Genomic DNA, 20,819 nt, shown 5'->3' with positions numbered 1-20,819 from the left:
GAGAGGGAGAGAAAGAAATAGAGGGAGAGGGAGGAGAGAGAGAGAGAGAGAGAAATAGAGGGAGAGGAAGGAGAGAGAGAGAGAGAGAAATAGAGGGAGAGGGAGAGGGAGGAGAGAGAGAGAGAGAGAGAAATAGAGGGAGAGGGAGGAGAGAGAGAGAGAGAAATAGAGGGAGAGGGAGGAGAGAGAGAGAGAAATAGAGGGAGAGAGGGAGGAGAGAGAGAGAGAGAGAAATAGAGGGAGAGGGAGGAGAGAGAGAGAGAGAGAGAAATAGAGGGAGAGGGAGGAGAGAGAGAGAGAAAGAAATAGAGGGAGAGGGAGGAGAGAGAGAGAGAGAAAGAAATAGAGGGAGAGGGAGGAGAGAGAGAGAGAGAGAGAGAGAGAGAGAAATAGAGGGAGAGGGAGGAGAGAGAGAGAAATAGAGGGAGAGGGAGGAGAGAGAGAGAGAGAGAGAGAGAGAGAGAGAGAAAGAAATAGAGGGAGAGGGAGGAGAGAGAGAGAGAGAGAAATAGAGGAGAGAGAGAGAAAAATAGAGGAAGAGGGGGGAGAGAGAAAGCGAAATAGAGGGAGGAGAGAGAGAGAGAGAGGAATAGAGGGAGAGGGAAGAGAGAGAGAGAGAGAGAGAGAGAGAGAGAGAGAGAGAGAAATAGAGGGAGAGGGAGGAGAGAGAGAGAGAGAGAGAGGGAGAGGAATATACATGGGGGGGGGGGGGTGGGTGACGAGAGAGACGGACATACAGACAGATTTTCTGAACAAAAGTCACACACGGTTATTAAGTATGCCAACAACATGTTATAAATTTTCCAACAATCCATAAAGAATTACCTAATACAAAAAGTATAATAATAATAATAACGATAAAAACGGTACTTATACAGTGCTTACCACCAAAGTCTTTAAGCGTTAAGTATGGTCAAAAGTTTTATCAAATAGTTTTGATAAGTCATAAAGAGATTTCACAAAACGGCGATAATTTATTGAGAATAGGTTATGAAACCAATTTTTAAAAAAATTGATGAAAAATTGATATTTCAATAAATCAGGTAGGTATTTCACAAAACTTTTCATCAGTGACAAATGACAGGTTTTGTTATTAGCTACTGAAATCCTTGCTTCTGATTGGTTATCAGCAGATTTGTCACTGATTTATGTCACCTGGCATTGAAAAAAGGCTTTGTGAAACGCCCTCCTGGACTATGATAATAAACTTAATTAAATCTAAAATCATAGTAGCGCAGGCTCACGCGGACAGTTAGACTTACTATAAAAAAAAAACATAAAAATTAAAGACATGGAAGCAGGGGCGGCGATCCCGGGGGGACGGGGGGGGGGGGGACACGTCCCCCTCAATTTTTTTTAGGGGGGGATTGTCCCCCCTGGAAATTTGAAAAAGTGCAAAACAAATTGTATAGCATATACTGAATAATGACTGCAACACACTTTTAGGCTCTGGAAGGCCCAAGAGTGCAGCGTTTAGACTAATAAAATTGCAAAAAAAAATCTCGCTCGGTCGCTACGCTCCCTCGCATAACATCCTTGTAAAAAAATTCGCATTTCGTCCCCCCCGGTCATTAACAGAAATCGCCGCCCCTGCATGGAAGTAAACCGATTGGTGAAAGCTTTAAGAAATAATAAAGGATAAGATTGATAATGATTTAAGAGTTTCAATATACAACTCGGGTGGCGATTCCAGCGATGGATGGAGGCGAAGGCATTCCAAAGTTACACAATTTCTCTTCCCCGTCACGAAATTCAGAAAATCGTTTTTCGAAATTGTCCAACAAATGCTGACTTAACTTTGCCTTAACACGCAATGAGGAAATAAAACGTGATTTGCCTGAGTGTGTGACCAAAAAATAAATGTGTTCTGAAATGTTGTCAAAATGCACATCTTTCTCGTTCTTTGGCTTCGCGACCTCATTAATAGTTTGTTGCTATATCGAACAAAAAAGAAGAGAACACAATTTGTATGTAAGCCGGGGCGGGGTTTTGTGGTCAAACTTCCTCGAATGTCCCCCCCCCCCCCGGCCCCACCCGTTCCGTTATACCAATAAATCGCCACCTCGTGATTCTCATAATTTGATCAACAGGTCTATTCACGATCTGTGAAATCATGCAAAACTATCATTTTTTTAAGGTTTATATATACAGTCACACCTGTTTAAAGCGACCGCCCAAGGGAACACAACAAGTGGTCTTTGTAGACAGGTCCCTTAAATGAGAAACCCGTTTTTGAAGGAAACAGAAAAAGTGTTTTTGTAGATAAGTGGTAACAAAGCAGGATTGACTGTATAGGCCAATTTTCTTAAACGACGTATCGTGAAATGTATTTTTTTTCTCGAAAATTCCAAATTTGTCTTCGTTTTCTTTAATCCCCCCTGAAGTTTTCCGTTTAATGAATAATAGGGCCTACTCATCAGAATGCAACTTGTACTTATAATGCTATTTTTTTTTCTTGTCCTCTTACCGAGGTGTTTGATTTCACATGGTGTCTATAATAGTTGTCGATGAGTTACTGATGATATGAGATTAAATATATCTTTCGTATATGACCTTGTTTGTAGATTTTTACAAGTCTTTAAATTTGTTTTGTTTGCAATGTTCTAATTGCCTTTATTATCATCATCATCATCATCATTGTTATTGCTATCATAGTTTGTTAGCTCACCCAGTGTGATGGGGATGTGCGCATCTTCGCGTATACTTGTTGTGGTCATCCATGCTGTCGTCGATGCATCGTTGGGTAGTAGTTTTCTGAGAGTATTTTGTAAATAGTTTTATATATTTCATATTTGTTGTTGTATTCATGAATAAGTTATCTTTGTCACATCACATGAGGGGGTCTTAACATATTAACAAGCTGTGCTTCAACCAAGGTCTCCTTGTCTTTCTTTATTCTACATTGTACTGTTATGATTATACTCTATTATATTTTGTCACATGTGTTTCTGTAAGACAAATAAACTTGATACTTGATACTTGATACTATTATTATTATTATTCTAACTATCAGGGTTGTGACAAAATACATATTTTTGTTTTTAAAACAAACGTGTTTCTATTATTTTAAACGTATTTTATTGTTTAGAATTTAAAAAATGTAAATGGAAACGTGCTTTTACTGTGGTTATTCTCTCAACGTCGTTTACAGAAATAACAGTGGCAACATTACTGTGGTATATCAAGCAATATTATAATGGCACATGGCTAAAACAATGAAATTGCGGTTTATTTAAATTTATTGCCAATTCTTTAACCCAATACAATTCTTATTTCACATTTCTCATGCATTTACCCATATAAAAATTCACATAGGAGCACTACTATCGAAAGTATATTTTCATGGAGGGGGGGGGGGGGGGGGGGCTGAGTATCAACCATCCTGACAAATTGACGAGCGAGCAAGCAAAACAAAATGAAAACAACGTTCATGGAGGGGGGGGGGGGGGGGAGGGGATGGGGGAGGCCTGGTGGCTGAATATTAACCATCTTGATTATAAATGTCATGAGCGAGTGATCAAATAAATTATTACAACATTTATTATGGCAAAAATGGTAGTTAGACATATATAACATTTAAAGACATTTAAAGTTTTTTTTACCTTAACATTTTTTTTTTGAGGCCGCCATCCTAGTCAAGCACCGCTTATGATTGCGGTCTTCTGCACTTTTTCAACAGATATTTCGGATAATACTCTTAAGTTTAAATTTATAATTATGTTATAGAAATAATGAATTTCGTTATCATGTTTAAAAAAACACAACACATTTTGACATGAGGTTATTATTGTTTGTATATTTTGTATCATACCTTACCAGGGGCGGCGATCCCGGGGGGGGGGGGGACGGACACGTCCCCCCTCAATTTTTTAGGGGGGGGGGGATCGTCCCCCTCTGGAAATTTGAAAAAGTGCAAAACAAATTGTATAGCATATACTGAATAATGACTGCAACACACTTTTAGGCTCCGGAAGGCCCAAGAGTGCAGCGTTTAGGCTAATAAAATTGAAAATAAAATCTCGCTCGGTCGCTACGCTCCCTCGCATAACATCCTTGTAAAAAAATTCGCATTTCATCCCCCCAGTCATTAACAGAAATCGCCGCCCCTGTACCTTACGTTTATATGTTCTTTGTTATTCAGATATTATATTTGAAAAAATGCAGGGTAAAATAAAATAAAATCATATTCAATCTGGCCACCTCTATCGCTGCCCCAAAATAGTTAGAACTTTACTAATCCTCGGCTGTTATCCAACAGGCTGGAGAAAGATTTTACTTCATTTTATTTTAATAATTGAGCAACTGTGGAATCTTGTACGTGCCAAAACCAAGTAAGATAATAGTAACACATTAAAAAAAAAATGCATATGAAATTTGTAACACACGTGTCTACAGGGCGATTTAAAACTCGCTTTTAAACGTGTTAACTCTATTACTAATATTACTATTAATATAATTATTATTATCAATATCATCATCATCATCATCATCATCATCATCATTATTATTATTATTCTTCTTCTTATTATTATAATTATTATTATATCCCGTCCCCGCCGCGTCGCGTCGCGCCCCCGCCCCTCCCTTCTGAACACCACCACCACCACCAGATCGGATCTGATAACGCTAGCAATAAGTCAACAATCGGATCGCCTGACGTTTTGAAACAGCTTGTTGTCCTTGTGTTATATTCCCGCTGCGTAAACTTTCATTGATGGATGGTATAATACGCCGCCGGTGTTTGATTCTTTATGAATCATTTGCTCCTTGAGGAATATTCGAATATAACTGAAACATGACGCTTGGTAGTCTTCTCGCCACTTCTTTGGTGATTCTTTGAAAATTACGAATATGGGTGACGAAGCTGCCGGCGAAGCTGAAGAAACGACAGTTCTTCCACTTTCGCTAGCTGAAATCACGGCGTTTCGGAACGGTGAACACCTGCACAATGCAGTGAGTGAGAGAGAGCTTTGGGCTATTTGTAAGGAGTGTTGTTCGGCTCTTCAGTCTATTGTGGAATCAAGGAGTGTAGATGACTTGAGGCTCTGTCCACAATCTCTCATACTCAACCCAGATGGAAATATTACAGTTATCAATTCAGGTACATGTTATTTTTTTTTGTAAATTACATCATGTATACATGATCGTTGGTATAGCTATAGACGTATGATTTACATAATCTGTAGGTCTTGAACTAACAAGTTGACAATGTCTTCATGAAACGTTGTAAATTTCATTTCATTGCTATTTGTAAAGATAACTTTTTAAACTTTTTGACAGATTTCTGCTTAATTCCAAACGAAGCCAATATCAATTATAAGACATGCATATGTTAGAGGAATATGATGAAAGACTAAATCAACTACTTTTGTCTCATACTAATTGGGTGTGAAGTGAAACAATTTAACTCAAAGGGAATAAAACCATTTATTTAGGGTATTTAGAGTACGGTAGGTACCCCAGTTTTGAAAGATGGCGACAGCAATAGAGTGTTTTATTTGTTAGAGGAGGGGGGGGGGGGAACCAATATTTGAATGGCTGCATGATCCCTTTTCCCCTTTACCCCTATCCAACCCTACATATCTCTGTGAACTCCAGTGTATTTCATGGATCAATGCCAAACATTTAACACAAGTGAAGATAAGTTCTGGAATTAAAAACATATATTTTGCAAAGTGAATATTGTTTAACAAGCAGCTGTGTGTTGTTGATTTTCGATACTCATTGGACAAGGAAGGAGGGAGAAGAAGAAGAAGATGATAAATATTTAATAAAAGTGTGCATAATTATTGTGCTAATGAAGTGGTCAGTAGGCAAAGTCATTATTAACCATTCAAATGATGATAAATCAAACTCTTATGCTTAAATTCCAACTCACAGTACATGTATATTCCAATATTTTACTTGATAAAGAATAGAATTAAACCTCAATCTGCTAAGCTTGAACGGAAAAGTATTGATCAGGTGCATTTTCAAATTCATTCACAGTATACTCATATTGATTTAGGTCTCCTCTCTATTCTAAAGACCATGTCTACTCTAAAGATCATGTCTACTCTCTATTCTTTTGTTAGAATTGATTAAAAAACAGTATAGTACTCTTTACCACACTACCATGCTGTTGTCAAGGAAACCAAAATAACAAATCTGTTTTAGATTAAGATTATCTTCAATATGTTTTCCATTGAATGTTTGTTCTGATGGGAAAGAGTTTGACTACATCCTGTGGTCGAGAGACAATCTAGTTTTTAAAATATTTACCCTGTTTATAAGAACTTTCATACCTGTAAAGGTGGTTCATTCACCATTAAATTCCTTGTTTTTGTATTAAACTTTGGAAGGGGAGGGGGGTTAGTTGGATTGAAATCGTATTTTCTACAAATGAGTGGGTACTTTTGCTAAATAGTGAATAGTGTAGCAGAGTGAATGCTTGATGTGTAGACATAGATGGGATTTGAATGGTCTCTTGTGGCCTACTTTGTATAGTTTGTATGTAGAAGATATTAACTGGTGGCTATTCATCAAAGAAGAAAAGGGTCAAATCACAGACTGGTTAGCCATGCATGCGTGTTCTTTCTGCATGATTGGAGTCTTTATAACAAGCTTACTACAGCACACTCTATAGCCAAGGGTTCAATATTGATAGGTACATGTACATGCACAAGGCCCACAGTACAGAACTAATGAGGTGGAAGTATTTCTGGAGTACACTAAATTGGTAGAGTGTTAAGCATTGTTTTGAAGTCAGCTTGTGTATAAAATCCACTACATGAAGATTTGACCTGCAAATACAGTTTACAAGACAAAAAGAAATGAATGCAAAAAAGAAATATCTACATTGAAAACTAATTATTTAACTTACAGCAAGCATACTTTTGAAATGTGTCAAACTTTCAGCAATGTAAGAAGTTCTATAATATATATATCCAATGATATATATTTGGATTTATAAATTTCATATCATGTCAAAGGGAAAAGTATAAGTAACATATTTTCAATCCAGCATAATGGATTTTAAACAAGTTCAATTAATTTAGTGAATGTTGGCTACTTTGTTTCCTGTACTACACACATGACTGGATTAAATATCTTGCATATAGTCCAGAAGTGTCATTCCAGCAAAAATTAATTGAAATTATTCAAAGAGATGCCTATTAAATGAGAAACAAAACATTTGTCTTTTATTGACATGCTTTGATAAGCATGCTTTCAGGTGTTGATAAATGTTCAGAACAATTTCCCCTTCCTTAGAAATATAATGAAGAGAACTATGACCAATATTCAACACATTACATCATAGAGGGTCCTCTTAGACCCCATTCTTACTCACTTCATGGACCGATCTAGGCTAGACCGATCCACTAGATCGCTCCAGTAGTATGGTTCATTTATTTTCACAAGCTAGAATACTCTTGTTGCTATGGTAGCGCAAACAAAATAGACTAGCGTTGCTGTGGAATCAAAGGCAGCAGGTCAAATGTTTTGTGCGAAATTCTCTATTATTTATCATTTTCTCTTTCTGTCTTTCTTTATGTTAATCTTGTTTTTTTATTCTATCATTTTTTCTTTCTATCTTTCCTCATATTATTTTTTGTTTTCCTTCAATCTTTTTCTGTCTGTCTTTCCTTATGTTAGTCTTTGTTTAAATTCCTTCTTTCACTTCTTATGTTATTCTTTGTTTTCCTTCAATCATTTTCTTATTCTGTTTTAATTACCTATGTTATTCTTTGTTTTTCCATCTTTCATCTCCTCTTCTATCTTTTCTTTATTAAATATTTTCTGTCTCTTTCTGTCTTTATTTACGTTATTCTTTGTTGTTTTCTTCTCTAATTTCTTATGTTATTGTTTGTTATTATCATTATATGATTTTTTCTTTTTAACTTTCCTCACGTTATTCTTTGTTTCTTCATTCTATCACCTTTTCTTATGTAATTCTTTGTTTTTATAATTCTATCACACCTCTATGTCATTCCTTATATTCTCCTTTGTTTTTTCTTCTATCACGTTCGGTCTAGCCTGGATCAGTCCATGAAGTGAGTGAGAATGGGGGTCTTATGTTATTTTATGCATAATTATTTTTATGCTGATATTTTTGGATGTGATTGATACAATCAACATAAATATTTGAGCACTAAAAACCACAAACAAACAAAAACACAATATCAAAGACTTTCAAAAATCAACATACATGTACCTGAAAGGCAATTTAAATAGCTTTGTCCATGACTTATTGCAACGTGTGAACATTACAACAATGTATAACAGTATCTGAACATGATTTATATTAATTATATTATTTATATATAATAGGGTATTTAAATGACTGTTGAGTGAGTTGATTTCTCCAAAGTCTTTTTCATGGTCTAATTATAGACAGATTTAAAAAAAGTTTGATGCAGAAAGCATTGATGGTTTGTCAGGAGAGAAGCAGTGTTGAATTGCAGACACTCAAATCACACTGGCAGGAATAATAATCAGCCTTTTCACACACGACTAAAATTCTTTAAAGCTGATTAGTTTAAAGAGCTTTAAACTAATCTGCTCTACGTACAACATCATTCACACACAGAAATTTCGGTGTGATAGTTTCGTAATTAATTGCTCTTAAAATGTGCAGTAGTGCCAATGCGCATTGAAGGTCAAGTCATATCAAACGAAGCCCGCGCTCCATCCAGTTTAAACATGTATAACTGTTCACACACAAAATGTCAAACTCTCTAGATACGGACTTCGTATCTGCAGCCTGCTTTGAACAGCACATGAATCGCGATTTCGTATCTATCCGAACATCGTATAAATGTCGTTCACACATTAAATTTTCTTTAAAGCTGTTTAAAACTGTTGAGTTAAACAGCTTTAAACTAATCAGCTCTAGATACGATGAATTTTAGCTGTGTGTGAAAAGGCTGAATGTTATTCATGCTTTGGTATCCTATAGAGTATAATTAAAGGACAATCCACCCCTAATCAGTTGTATGAAAGCAGAAAAATAACAGAAAGAGAATGGCAAGAGTTTGAAATGAATTGGACCAAAAGTAAGGAAGATATGAATGTTTGAAATGTGAGATCACTAAGTCTATGCAAATCTCAAATTGGTAGTTTGGTCAGTGGATTGTGACGTAGGACGTTCTTTTCCCATTTACCGGGTACAAAAATATCACTAATTTCTGTTTTTCTCGTAAGTTCCTTCTCCCTTGGGCCACTACTCAAAATATATTATAAATATCATATTATTATAGGTCCTCTAAAAAGAATAGACCCTCCTTAGCAATACATTTTAGTAATATTATATGTCAGAACAGACAGGAAAGTAGTCAGGCACTACATCACATTAACATTACCACTTCAGCCAATTTGAAGTGCCCATATACGTATGTGATTACAATTTTCAAAAATTCATAACTTTCTTATATTGAGTTAGATTTAATTGAAACTTTCATCAGTTTGCTGCTCTGATTTTTCTGATTTCTTTTAGGGTAGTTATCTATTTGGGTTGGATTTCCCTTTAAGGTGTTTTGCACAAGAATTGAATCTGCCTTCTGAAGATACACTTTGGTATAGATTCATTTATCACGTTATATTACCATTCATGTGAATAGACCAAATGAGGTATTTAGTTTGTTGATTAACCCCCAGTCATCTATTCAAGTTTAAACGTTTTCATAATACCTGGTCTTGCTTTTGTACTAACTTGTGTACGGTTACTTTTAGACTCTGTAGATAGACTCATCATTGACCCCCCCCCCATTTAAATGAAGTTAGATTATAGAAGTAGGCCTTTGCAATTCAATTTGCATAAATTGCATGTAGTTAAAATAGAAATGAGGATTATGATAAATCATGATAAATTTGCATTATTTGTACATGAAAATAAAACATGAACATTTGTATAAAACATACACTTCCTGTCTTCTCTTTAACCAGAATGTTACTATTGGCATTCTTTCTCTATCCACCAAGAAAAAAAAACTCATTCAATGTTTCTATCATACATTAGACAAATATGGAATTCAAATCATAGATTAATGAATTTTACTGCTTTCAAACTGGCTTCTATCGGAGTCATACCAATGAAAATACAGATTTAATTTTCCTTATGTAAACAAAGATGAAACCGCCGTTTTCCCCCTGTCGCTTTCATACTGCAGGTGAAATTCACTCGCTTTGGCGAGTCCTTGCCAGAAGTGAAGAATTATTGCGTAATTATTAAGCCTGTGCTCCATCTAGCTAGCATGCAGCATGTTCAACCATAAGTCAACAAACACAGCTGGTTACGATAAAGCACGCGTAACTGCGACCTTTGACCATTTTAATCACTGTTTTAATCGCTGTTTTCTCCCGAACGCTTTCACAGTGGCTGTTTCATCGTTGTCACACTGATAGAATGAGAATTTCTCCAGCTCTTGAGCAGGAGAATTTAATCGCCTATTTCTCTTCTTTTCATCGGCTATTTAATCGCCCTTTTCTCCTCGGTAGCATTCATACTGGCCGTTTCATCGGATGCGTCTGGATGCATCCAATGAAAATCAGGCCAGTTAGAAAGGGGTATTAGCTTTGTAAAGAAAATGCTGATATATACATTTGTTTTATTCCATTCATACAGAAGGTCATGTTGGAGCTGAGTTTCAAGCTCCTGAGGTTACAACTTTGGGTGTTTCTGAAAAGGTGAGTATTCAATCATGAAAAATACACACTTAAAGGTAGAAGACTTTTAGAGAAACATAGATGTGGAGGCTCAGTATAATTCAAGATACCGGTACTCATAAAGAAGTTATGAATTCTAGATATTGTGAAATTCATCAAGTAACAGAATCTGTAATTGACACATTGGTCAATTACAGATAATGCTAGGGGATCCTATGTAATATTTATCAAATTTGATTTGTGTCTTGCCTGTGTATCAGGAGCAAGATATGAGCACTGCTTTTCCACTGGTGATGGCATCAGCATTTTAAGAATTACATGTCCAAACTTCCAAAGACCTGGATTGTACCATGGCTTATCGAGTATCCAGTGTCACGTGTAGAAGAAAGTCAAGGTCCAAGGTCTAAGGTAAGGTTGTGTTATATTCAAAATTGATCTCAAACCTAATGTCTTATCTAATCATAAATTTTGCAAATAACCTGAATGAAAAACTATAATTACAGCAGGATAGTTATCACAGCCTCTTTTCTGTTAGATATCAAAGAGAACATGTATGGAACTTTGCTTACTGTTGAGCTAGCAGCCATTGATGGAAGCCAAAAATAAGAAGCAGCTTAAATACATGTTCTATGACATGTTCTACTGGCAACATAAGGTACTGGAGAGAGAAGGTTCATGAAACAGAAGGTAAATTGGACAGAAGGTACATTAGACAGAAATGTCCATTGGATAGTAGGTCCATAAGACAGTATTTACAGGAGACAGAAAGTCCAGGAGACAGGAGGTGCAGGAGACAGAAGGTACATGGGATAGAAGGTCCATAAGACAGTAGGTAGGAGACAGAAGGTACATCGGACAGAATGTCCAGGAGACAAGAGGTCCAGGAGACAGAAGTTGCAGGAGACAGAAAGTGCATGGGACAGAAGGTCCACAAGACAGAAGGTACACAAGATAGAATGGTCCATGAGATTTAAGGCACATGAGACAGTATTCACAGGAGACATTTAAGGTACAGTAGACAGGAGGTCTGTGAGATAGAAAGGTCCCTGAGATTTAAGGTACATGCAGTATGTACAGTAAAGAAAAGCTGCAGGAGACAGAAGGTACAGTAGACAGACCAAATATTATATCTTTCTGACTGATCTTGAAGAGTAATGAGAAACAAATGAGAAACATCTGTTATTATCTTTTCTTTCTTTTCCTCTATCCTCTTTTTATTTTCTCTTTTTTCTCTACCTACCATTCATCAGTTTTCTCTCTTCTCTCTATCTTTCTCTCTCTCTCCCACATTTTTTTCTCCATTGTTCTACCTCCCCCCCCATCTCTGTCAACTTTTCCCCAAATCTCTCTTTTCACCCTCCTCTTCATTCCCAATCTGTTGCTTCTCTTCTGTAACCCCCTTTCTAGTTGTATCTTGCTCCAGATGTTGCTACTACTTGTACTCTTTCAACACTTGCTGTAGGCTTTACGTTGACAAATATATCGGGTTGGGATTTTGGTTGTTTTGGGGTTTCGATTCAAGGTTTAAGCCTTAAGGCAATGTGTATTGTTGAGTCTAGGTTTGAAGTTCGGTATGGGACCAACGTGAAAATTGAAATTGTGGAGCACAGTATTGTGTTGGAAAATTAAAAAAATTGCCAGTCAGTATGGAACACACAGTGATTTTGAATTTGTCATCATGTTGACAAGATAATTTGTTTTGGATGTACACTGTATGGAGAGTGTTGCTCCCTTTTTACTGTATATGAGGTGTAGTTTTCAGGGATTTGAATTGAAAGTTATGGAGCTAAACTATATGCAGGCATTTTCCGTGAATAAGTTAAGCCCTGGGGGTGTTTCACAAAGATTCTAAGTTGAACTTATCTCTAAGTTGGACTTAAAACTTATGGACAGCCATTGGAGTCTTAAAATGAAATATATTCAAAAGCAGAAATTCAAATATTTTAGACTTTTTATAAATTCCACATCCAGAACATGAAATCTCCTTGATGATAGAAAATATGAATGATTTGAATAAACAACTAATGCCTTTCAAAATAACTTTTACAAAATATTTTCAAAGATGCTAATGGCTTTCCATAATTTTTAAGTCCAACTTAGAGTTAAGTTCTACTTAGGATCTTTGTGAAACACCCCCCTGGTCTCTCATATTCAATAATAATGATTACTATTTCTATTATTGAAAGTCCTCAGTATTGTAACTGCATGTGTTGAAATGTTAATCTGAAGTGTTTTGGATGCGAAGATCATGAGTTGGAAACAGTGAGTGATATATTTCTCCTAAAAAATTGTGATGGTGACTTTTTATATGTCCTCTTAGTGCATAACTTACAATACACACTCATCAAATAGAGAGGAAGAAGGAGGAAATCTTTAAAAACAAGTTAAAAGATGAATTTTGGGACCAAACATTTTCAACAAGCATTTATTTTAAAGCAATTAAATGAATCTCACTTTCATTTTTTTAACAAATAAGGTGAATGTCAATATTAGGGCCTACCTTAAACAGTGAGTAGAGTTTTACTGTTTGTGATACCGTGTTCATGATGGGACTATAGGCCTCCTGATATAAATGTATTCACTCCATACCATTGATATATTTTTTTGTTACAGCTGTGTTTTCAGCTTTAAGTAGAGCAAGCAATTAGTTTTAAGAATGATTGTTTGACCTCAAAATGGACACATACAGGAAGCATGTATTAAGCAGAGGTTATGAGTGTCACAGTTATGCAAATGAGACGAGCAAACACACAATGGTATTATTCCCAGCAGGTAAACGCTGCTTCATGCATCAGTAATCCATCTGAGTGTCCCATCTTCATCCTTTCAAATGGATTTTATCACAAGGGAAGAACAGATCAGTACACAAATAGACCACTCTCTGTGGGAGCGTACTACAACCATTGTTACACTTACAAGGCACTTTGATGAAATATGGATTGGTATTGCTGTTACAATTATAGGTGGATTTCTTATCTTTCCAGTTGGTGATTAACTAAACAACATGGGAAAGTTATATGAAGCATTATGTCAGAATACTAGCAATGTGTTTCTTTGATATTTAGCCTAGGAATCATATTACATGTTGCAATGAAGTGCCAGTAAATTTATGTGGATAAATATATCTTGGAAAAGACAGTAGAGTGAGGTGAGTAGCAAGCTTATGGTCATCAATTGTTGTGAGTACATGTAAAACAAACATGTGAAAAGTAGTTATGTTTATCTAAATCTCCAGAAATGATTTACACACTTACTAATACTATTTATTTACTGGATTCTTGACAATAAAATTAGTCTGGCTCATTAGAAAGAAATGATGCAAAATGCTATGTCCACATTTGTATGTGCATGTGTGAATGAGGGTGTGTGGGTGAGGGTTATGTGTATACTTACAGGTACAAGTACCAGTGTGCTCTAGTAAGAGTATGAATATATACTTCAGTTTAGCATTTTATTACATGTTAAGTTGTGAAATTCTCAATGAGATGACCAACTTCTGAACAGTATTCACCATAGAGATCAATGACTTGCCAGTGGAATTTAGTACCATGTCAGAGATCGAACCTGTGACCTTTGCATTTGCAGTAAAGTGCTCGGAACACTATGACCCCTGTTTTATAATGCGACATACTAGCAAATTTGTACATTTAAAATATTATGTCATTAACTTATTTACACATTTGGGAAGTCATGTTGTTATGTATTGTGCATAACCTGACTACATTCATGTAATATGCCAATCAGCCGATTACCGGTAGATCATTGTCATTGTAATCTAGTAGAAATTGAGTCTTTAGCCAATTTAGAATGGTCTAGCAGACTCTAGCTCTTCAACTACTGCTTTAGATAAATATATATTTTCAAAATGTTACACAGATAAAACAGAGACTGATAAATAACTGTGAGGAAAAAATAATTGTCTTGTCAGAAAGTTATAAAACTTATGTGAACATATCCGTTAGACAAAATGGCAACTGAGTCATGTCTTTGGGCTGACTTAACTATTCATAAATTGTTTTGTGCATTTTATACTGGTAAGAATGGATTGCATAATTTGGTGTTTTAGTATGAATAGTAAAAGGTTTTAGAAAATAAACACAACAACTCACGTGACGATACAGACTTTTGACTTATATTTGAAAAAATGGGAATATACTTTTGTGTTGGTTATACTGTATGTGCATCAGTATACTTTAAAAAATTAATACAATTTGATTTTGTTTGAATCTTTTTTTATTTCTTCCAGTCACTTACATATTCTCTTGGAAAGACACTACTGAGTGTGAAGAATGACTGGCCTGTAGACAGTGCCCTACATGATCTGCTTCACAACCTAATATCAACTGATACATGTAATAGACTTACATTGACAGAGGTTGCACAACTCTCTCAACTCTCGCTTCAAAAACTTTCAGGACACTACAAGGAAGGAGGTTTGTACTATGAATTTTGATATTTCTAAAAATTTAAACCTTTGTGCAACATAAAGAAACAATAGATGAGAAAATGAGAGATATATATTACTAGTTATAGACAGTGAATGGCCTGTACATGGTCCAAACATTATGTGAAATGCCTTTTTGCTAATTATTCAGTAATTAAATAATTCAAAAATGCTTAGTCTCGTTATGGCTCTTTTCACAAAATGTAACAGATATTGATTAGTCACAAATATAAATAATACATAATATAATTGAATATTTTCTCATACTATAGGTCTATGTTTGGTTACCATGCAGTCTTATGCTATAAGGCTATGGATTAGTATCAATATTGATAGATCTCATGCATGTATTAGGTTATTGTAAGATTATGAGGCTGGGCTCTCGGCTTCTAAATCTTTCAGCTCTCCAAGATAATTATGGAACTTGAATGATATATATGTCCTACAGATTTATGTGTTAAGTCATCTTTATATCAAAATGATAAAACACACTTCATGAACATCTAAGAGTACTTGGAAGGCTTATTGATATATTGTATAGTAGTACTGTTTAGACAAATTTAATACAATAGATGAGTTTTTTAATTTTGTTTATTTATGCAGATGAACAGAATGGGTGGAGCATTGTACCAAACATCCAGGATGCCAATAGTAACTGTAGCAGAGAAACATCCAAAGAGAAGCCCATAAACCAGTCAACCAAAGATAACATTTCAGACTCATCTGATCTCCAGTCGAATTCCTCCTTGAGCCGGCACTCAAAGCCATCTCAGAGAGTGAGTTCTCTTATCAAACCTGTACTACAAGCTGCATTGAGAGACGTACCATTACCAGACAAGATGGCAGCAGGTGGTCATCTGGGTCCACCAAGCCTAGAAACTTTTGGAAATTTATCTCCAAGGGCTCAAGAAATCCTGAGAAAGATCTACTCATCAGAGAATTCATACAAACCTGAAACTACTGGAACACCCAAAGGAGGATCTGATTCTAATCTCTCCACTCTTAACAATGAAGCCAAGTATTTCACAGCTGATAGTAAAGGAAGGTTGGGTATTTCAAATCCACTTTCAAAACGAAACTCAATAGGGTCAACCACGGATTCTTTCCTACATCCGCAGCGTGTAAGTCCAAAGGATCAAAATCTTTCAAGAAGATACAGTGTAGGGGAAACTAGTTCCAAAACATTGTGTATGAATAATGGAGGTGCATCACCATCACCCAATGCATCACCTGTGCCTATCATCACAGTATCAAGACCTTCTTCTGAAACACCTCCTCCTATCATGGCAGAGAACAGACACAGAGTTGATTCTATGCAATCTGCTGTAACGACTCAGGTGTCTAATGCCTTTACAAAGTTTATCAATTCTAGGAAAATAAGTGGTGGAAATAAACCTCAGGAGAAATCAATAGATGTGCAGGATACACAAAGAGTACAGGAGAGTCACCGTAGAGAAAGTGTGGACAACTCCAGTTCCTATGGAGGAACGGATGATGAACATTCCAGTGGACACCAAACAGATGCTGATTTGTATATGTTGGATGATCCTTTTACGGAAACAGAGTCAGAGGGGGAGAGTGCTTATTCCAATAGGGTGCGTTCTAATAGTATTGCGACTTGCAATACATTCAACTCAAAGTCATCAGCCTTTAGAGTAACCCAGTCTAAAATTATCAGAAAGCAAAGTCTTTCAAATTTAACTGAAATTCAAGAGGAGGAAAGCAAGGCTTCATCAGCTGACATGTCTCATACGGTAGAGAATGCAAGTTCAGCTTATTCAAACATCAAAGATCTTGCAATGCTTCGTAATAAAAGAGCAAGTAACATCCATGCTCCGAAATCAAGTGATCTTTTATCCAGTACTACACATTTCACTCCAATTGTACTAAGTGCTACAAATTCTGAAGGATCTATCGGGTCACCTGTAATGGATAAAGCCAAAGTGAAAGCAAAAAAAGCTATGGAGCTCATCAAATTAGACCTTAAGGCCCCAAGAAGAGATAAGCCACCACCAACAATGCTACAAGACCTTGAAAATGATGCAACTGATTTTGTTCCAGTAGATCAGGGAAACAATGTGCAACATGTCAACAAAATGGCTGAACAGACACAAATGGGTGACAAAAGAATTGAAAAACAAAATTCTGAAAGTTCTGAAGACCAGTCAAAACCAGAACTTACTACTGATCAGAAACTAAAGATATTGTTTGAAAAACACGGCCTGGGATCTCCTAATCCATCTCCAAGATCTTCACCCAATCCAGGAATAGCATCAATACCTTCAGGAACAACACCACACCAAGAAATGAATGAGAAGAACTCCAGTAATGCAGCAGTAACACCAGTACACAATTCTGCAAAAGTCATAGAAGATACCACTGATAAACATGAAATAAAACTAGAAAACAATCCAATAGCAGATCTTACAGTAAAGAGGAAGATATCAGGTAGTGAAAATTGTTCTTCTCCAATCATCAAAATAGAGCCTGTCACTTTGGTTCAGAATTCTCCATTGAATATGGAAATGGGTTTTGCTCCCATATCCAAACCCAATGATAAAACAGATGACTTATTGGGTAGTTTGTCAGAAGACCCATCCCCGGCTAGTAAGAGTCTTTTGAAAACCAAAGATAAATCTACCTTGGAAAATGTTGTGCCACAGAAGACCTCTACAATGTGTGATGGTGTAAGAACTTTTCCTAAACATGGAATAGTAGATGAAAGAAGAGGTGTAGAGGAAGCCAAGCATACAACAACACATCCAGTAATAGATATGGAAGCAGTGAAATCAAACACAGCTACTGCTGAAAGAACAACAGATTTCAAAATGGGAGAAAAAGATTCAGCATCTACAATGAAGATTTCAAAGGTACAGATGGAAATCATATCTAATGAATCAAGTGTTCAAGAGAAACCAAACATACAATTGGTTCAAACAGGATCTGTCTTGTCTGCTTCATCAGCATCATATTTAACTGCAGTGACTTTACATGCATCCAAGGATCAAGATATCCCAAACCAACTTGCCATGAAGAACATTCCAATCCAGGTACATCTACAACAAGATCCAGAGACAGGGCTTTATAGGGTTCTACCCATGGGCAGCCCCTTACAGGGGCTACCAGTACATATTACTTCAACTTCTTCTACTCCAACGTCTCCTGTGCAATTGGTTACCAACAGCAATGCAGCAATGGTTTCTCCAGTTCAGACACATACTTACAGCCCAAATTCTCTGGTATCACCTTCTGTTGACATTAACAAGTCCATTCCAAGAAAGAAAAAGTTTGTGGAAACAAGTAGTGATCCAGACTCTTCTTCTCTTTCTTATCGGCATCACCATAGACATCTGGCAGACCGCAAGAAAGAACACACAAAGAAGAGAACTGAACGTACAAAGTACACTGTGTCTCCTCATAAGAAGTCATTGAATAAACTGCCAATGTCAAATTTGATCACAGACTCTGAGAGCAGTGAGTCGTCTTTCTCCAGTCCTGCGCTTAGTCTGGGTCATGAGAAAGGTCAGATCCATGTCCGTCCACACCGTAGGAAACCCACCAAGTCACCAGCTTCTTCTCATGGTGACTCTGATCATAGAAAGGAGAGGCACAGAGATCAGTGTGAGTTTTTTAATCCTCTACATGTACTTAATATAATAGAGGTAGTTTTAACGGGACTGGGATCAAAGCAGTATATCAGTGATCAATGGCTACAAAATTGATAAATCTTTAGGATGTTGATTCTGTAGATGTGTGTTTTTAATCCTTGATTATTATTACATTTATTTGATACAGCTACTGTTAGAAATTACTTTTAAAGTTCAAACCAGCTTGTTTAGAGCTAAGCCTGAACTTAAGTATTTTGATAGTGGCAATTTTCTCTGTAAATTGCCTATAGTAACAATTTAGCAGTGTTATTTTGTGGGCCAATGGAAAACAAAACCATAAACAAATTGAAATATTTGCATATGACTTTTGGATTTGTAGTGCTTATTGCAGAAAATCAATCTTGTGAAAATTACAGTTGTTACACTAGTATAATGTGCCATTACATACCTTTATCAAAACATAGCTCGAGCTGCATCAGATTACACGAGAGGAGTGTGTTTTGATTTAAAAAAAAGACGAGAAACGATTTTTGCTGATAATGACACTTATATAAATCTGCTGATATATCATTTTCAAGCTCACAGTTCAGTGTCAAGTCCTGCACCTTGATGAATGGAATTGTTCACAATCTCAGCATTTGTTTGAGTTTGACATTTGACATGTTCTGTTAAGCATTTGATTTCAATTTTCATAAAGTGACATTTTCCTCATTTTCTATATATATATGTTTTGAAGCACATTCCTATTTTCTTAATGCAGTGAATGCCTCAAGATCTCCCCAAATTGAGAAGCTATACCAGGAGCATACCCATCGCCCTCAGAGCAAATCAAAAGAGAAGGGTTCTCACACACCACCAACCCCCAGAACTACTCCAACAGGTGATCATAAATCTCATCATATCAAATCATCTCATCTAAACCGTACCCACTCAGCACAAGCCCTTCGTTCAAAAGATGACACAGACGATACAAAACCTGTAGATCATACCTTAATGCCCAGATCACCATTGTCAGTATCAATGTCATCACCTTCACGGGATAGTGGTGTTCATCTACGATATACGACATCAAGTGGTGAAGACCTACCTATGATTCAAGAAGCACATCTAGTAGATGCTCTTCAAAGTAATTCTCATCTGAAGAAAGTCATCAAGCAGATCAGACAAGCCTTTGCCTTTGATGGCTATCTAGAGAATGGTGTAGAGGATCTCCATATGGGTGAGTCTTAGGTCTTCTTATTATAAACCTTTAGGTCAGTCAGGAATCCCATGACTTTTACAAGCCAATCGTCTGTCTAATTATCAAGATATTTATGATTGGAAATAGAGATTACATTTTAAGTGTATTCATGAAAGTACATACAGTGAAGATTAATTCCATTTTCAAAATTGTTTATGAATTGTCATCATATTATCACAATGAGTTGTAGTATAGTTAAGATTGGCCATTATATACAAAGTCCAAATCCTGCTGAAAACCACAATATCTGATGCTCGCCAATACAAGCATATGCAGGGGTGACAGTCGCAAGGAATCAGCTTGCATGTACGTCGCCTATACATAGTCCAAACATTTTGTGGATTGCTTTTTTGCTAATTATTCAGTAACTAATCGGTTAAAATCTTTTGGCAATTGCTCTTTATTTATATATTGTATAAATAGTTTGTGATAATTGTGTTTTATTTTGTTATGATTTATTTGTTATCATTTCCACAACTGAATATTGTTTATATCATCTAGATAATTTTTATTTTATTACGCCCACTATTATATTTTGTTTGTGTTTCAGCTGAATACATCTCTTCCCTAGCCAGCGTTACATTCACAACCTTCTCCGGTGCTGTAACGGAAAAGTTTTGTGATCTTTATTGGGAGGAGGAACTTCTTGAAGGATTGTATGAAGCAGTCAATGGAAAGGAACCTACCAAGCTGACTAACAAGTAATTAATCATCACTATTTTCATTTTCATTGCCATGCTTTATGTGTAGAACTGATTGTAGAAATGTAGTCTGTAATGTAGTGTCGTTTGAGATGGTACCAGGTTCATGCTGTCCTATATCACTTTGACATCTCAAGAATAGAAGTAGGCATACTATCAAAGATCACTACAATCAGTTTATA

At 36.2% G+C, this 20,819-nt stretch overlaps 1 protein-coding gene across 2 annotated transcripts in view; it reads left to right on the top strand.

The window, feature by feature from the left end:
* The first annotated feature begins 4,626 nt into the window (after positions 1-4,626).
* LOC584262 overlaps positions 4,627-20,819 on the top strand; it is a 34,352-nt gene continuing 18,159 nt past the window's right edge. For both annotated transcript variants that reach the window (XM_030985284.1, XM_030985283.1), the window contains exons 1-6: positions 4,627-5,101; positions 10,604-10,665; positions 14,891-15,077; positions 15,692-18,709; positions 19,457-19,915; positions 20,487-20,637. In XM_030985284.1, the coding sequence (XP_030841144.1) occupies positions 4,852-5,101; positions 10,604-10,665; positions 14,891-15,077; positions 15,692-18,709; positions 19,457-19,915; positions 20,487-20,637 (4,127 nt within the window). In that variant the 5' untranslated portion in view covers positions 4,627-4,851. The remainder of the gene's footprint in view (positions 5,102-10,603; positions 10,666-14,890; positions 15,078-15,691; positions 18,710-19,456; positions 19,916-20,486; positions 20,638-20,819) is intronic.

This window comes from Strongylocentrotus purpuratus, unplaced genomic scaffold (genome assembly GCF_000002235.5).
Source record: "Strongylocentrotus purpuratus isolate Spur 01 unplaced genomic scaffold, Spur_5.0 spur5_scaffold_15, whole genome shotgun sequence".
Classification (NCBI taxonomy): Eukaryota; Metazoa; Echinodermata; class Echinoidea; order Camarodonta; family Strongylocentrotidae; genus Strongylocentrotus; species Strongylocentrotus purpuratus.
Note: the sequence above shows the minus strand (reverse complement) of the source record. Positions and strands in the feature narration are given on the sequence as shown.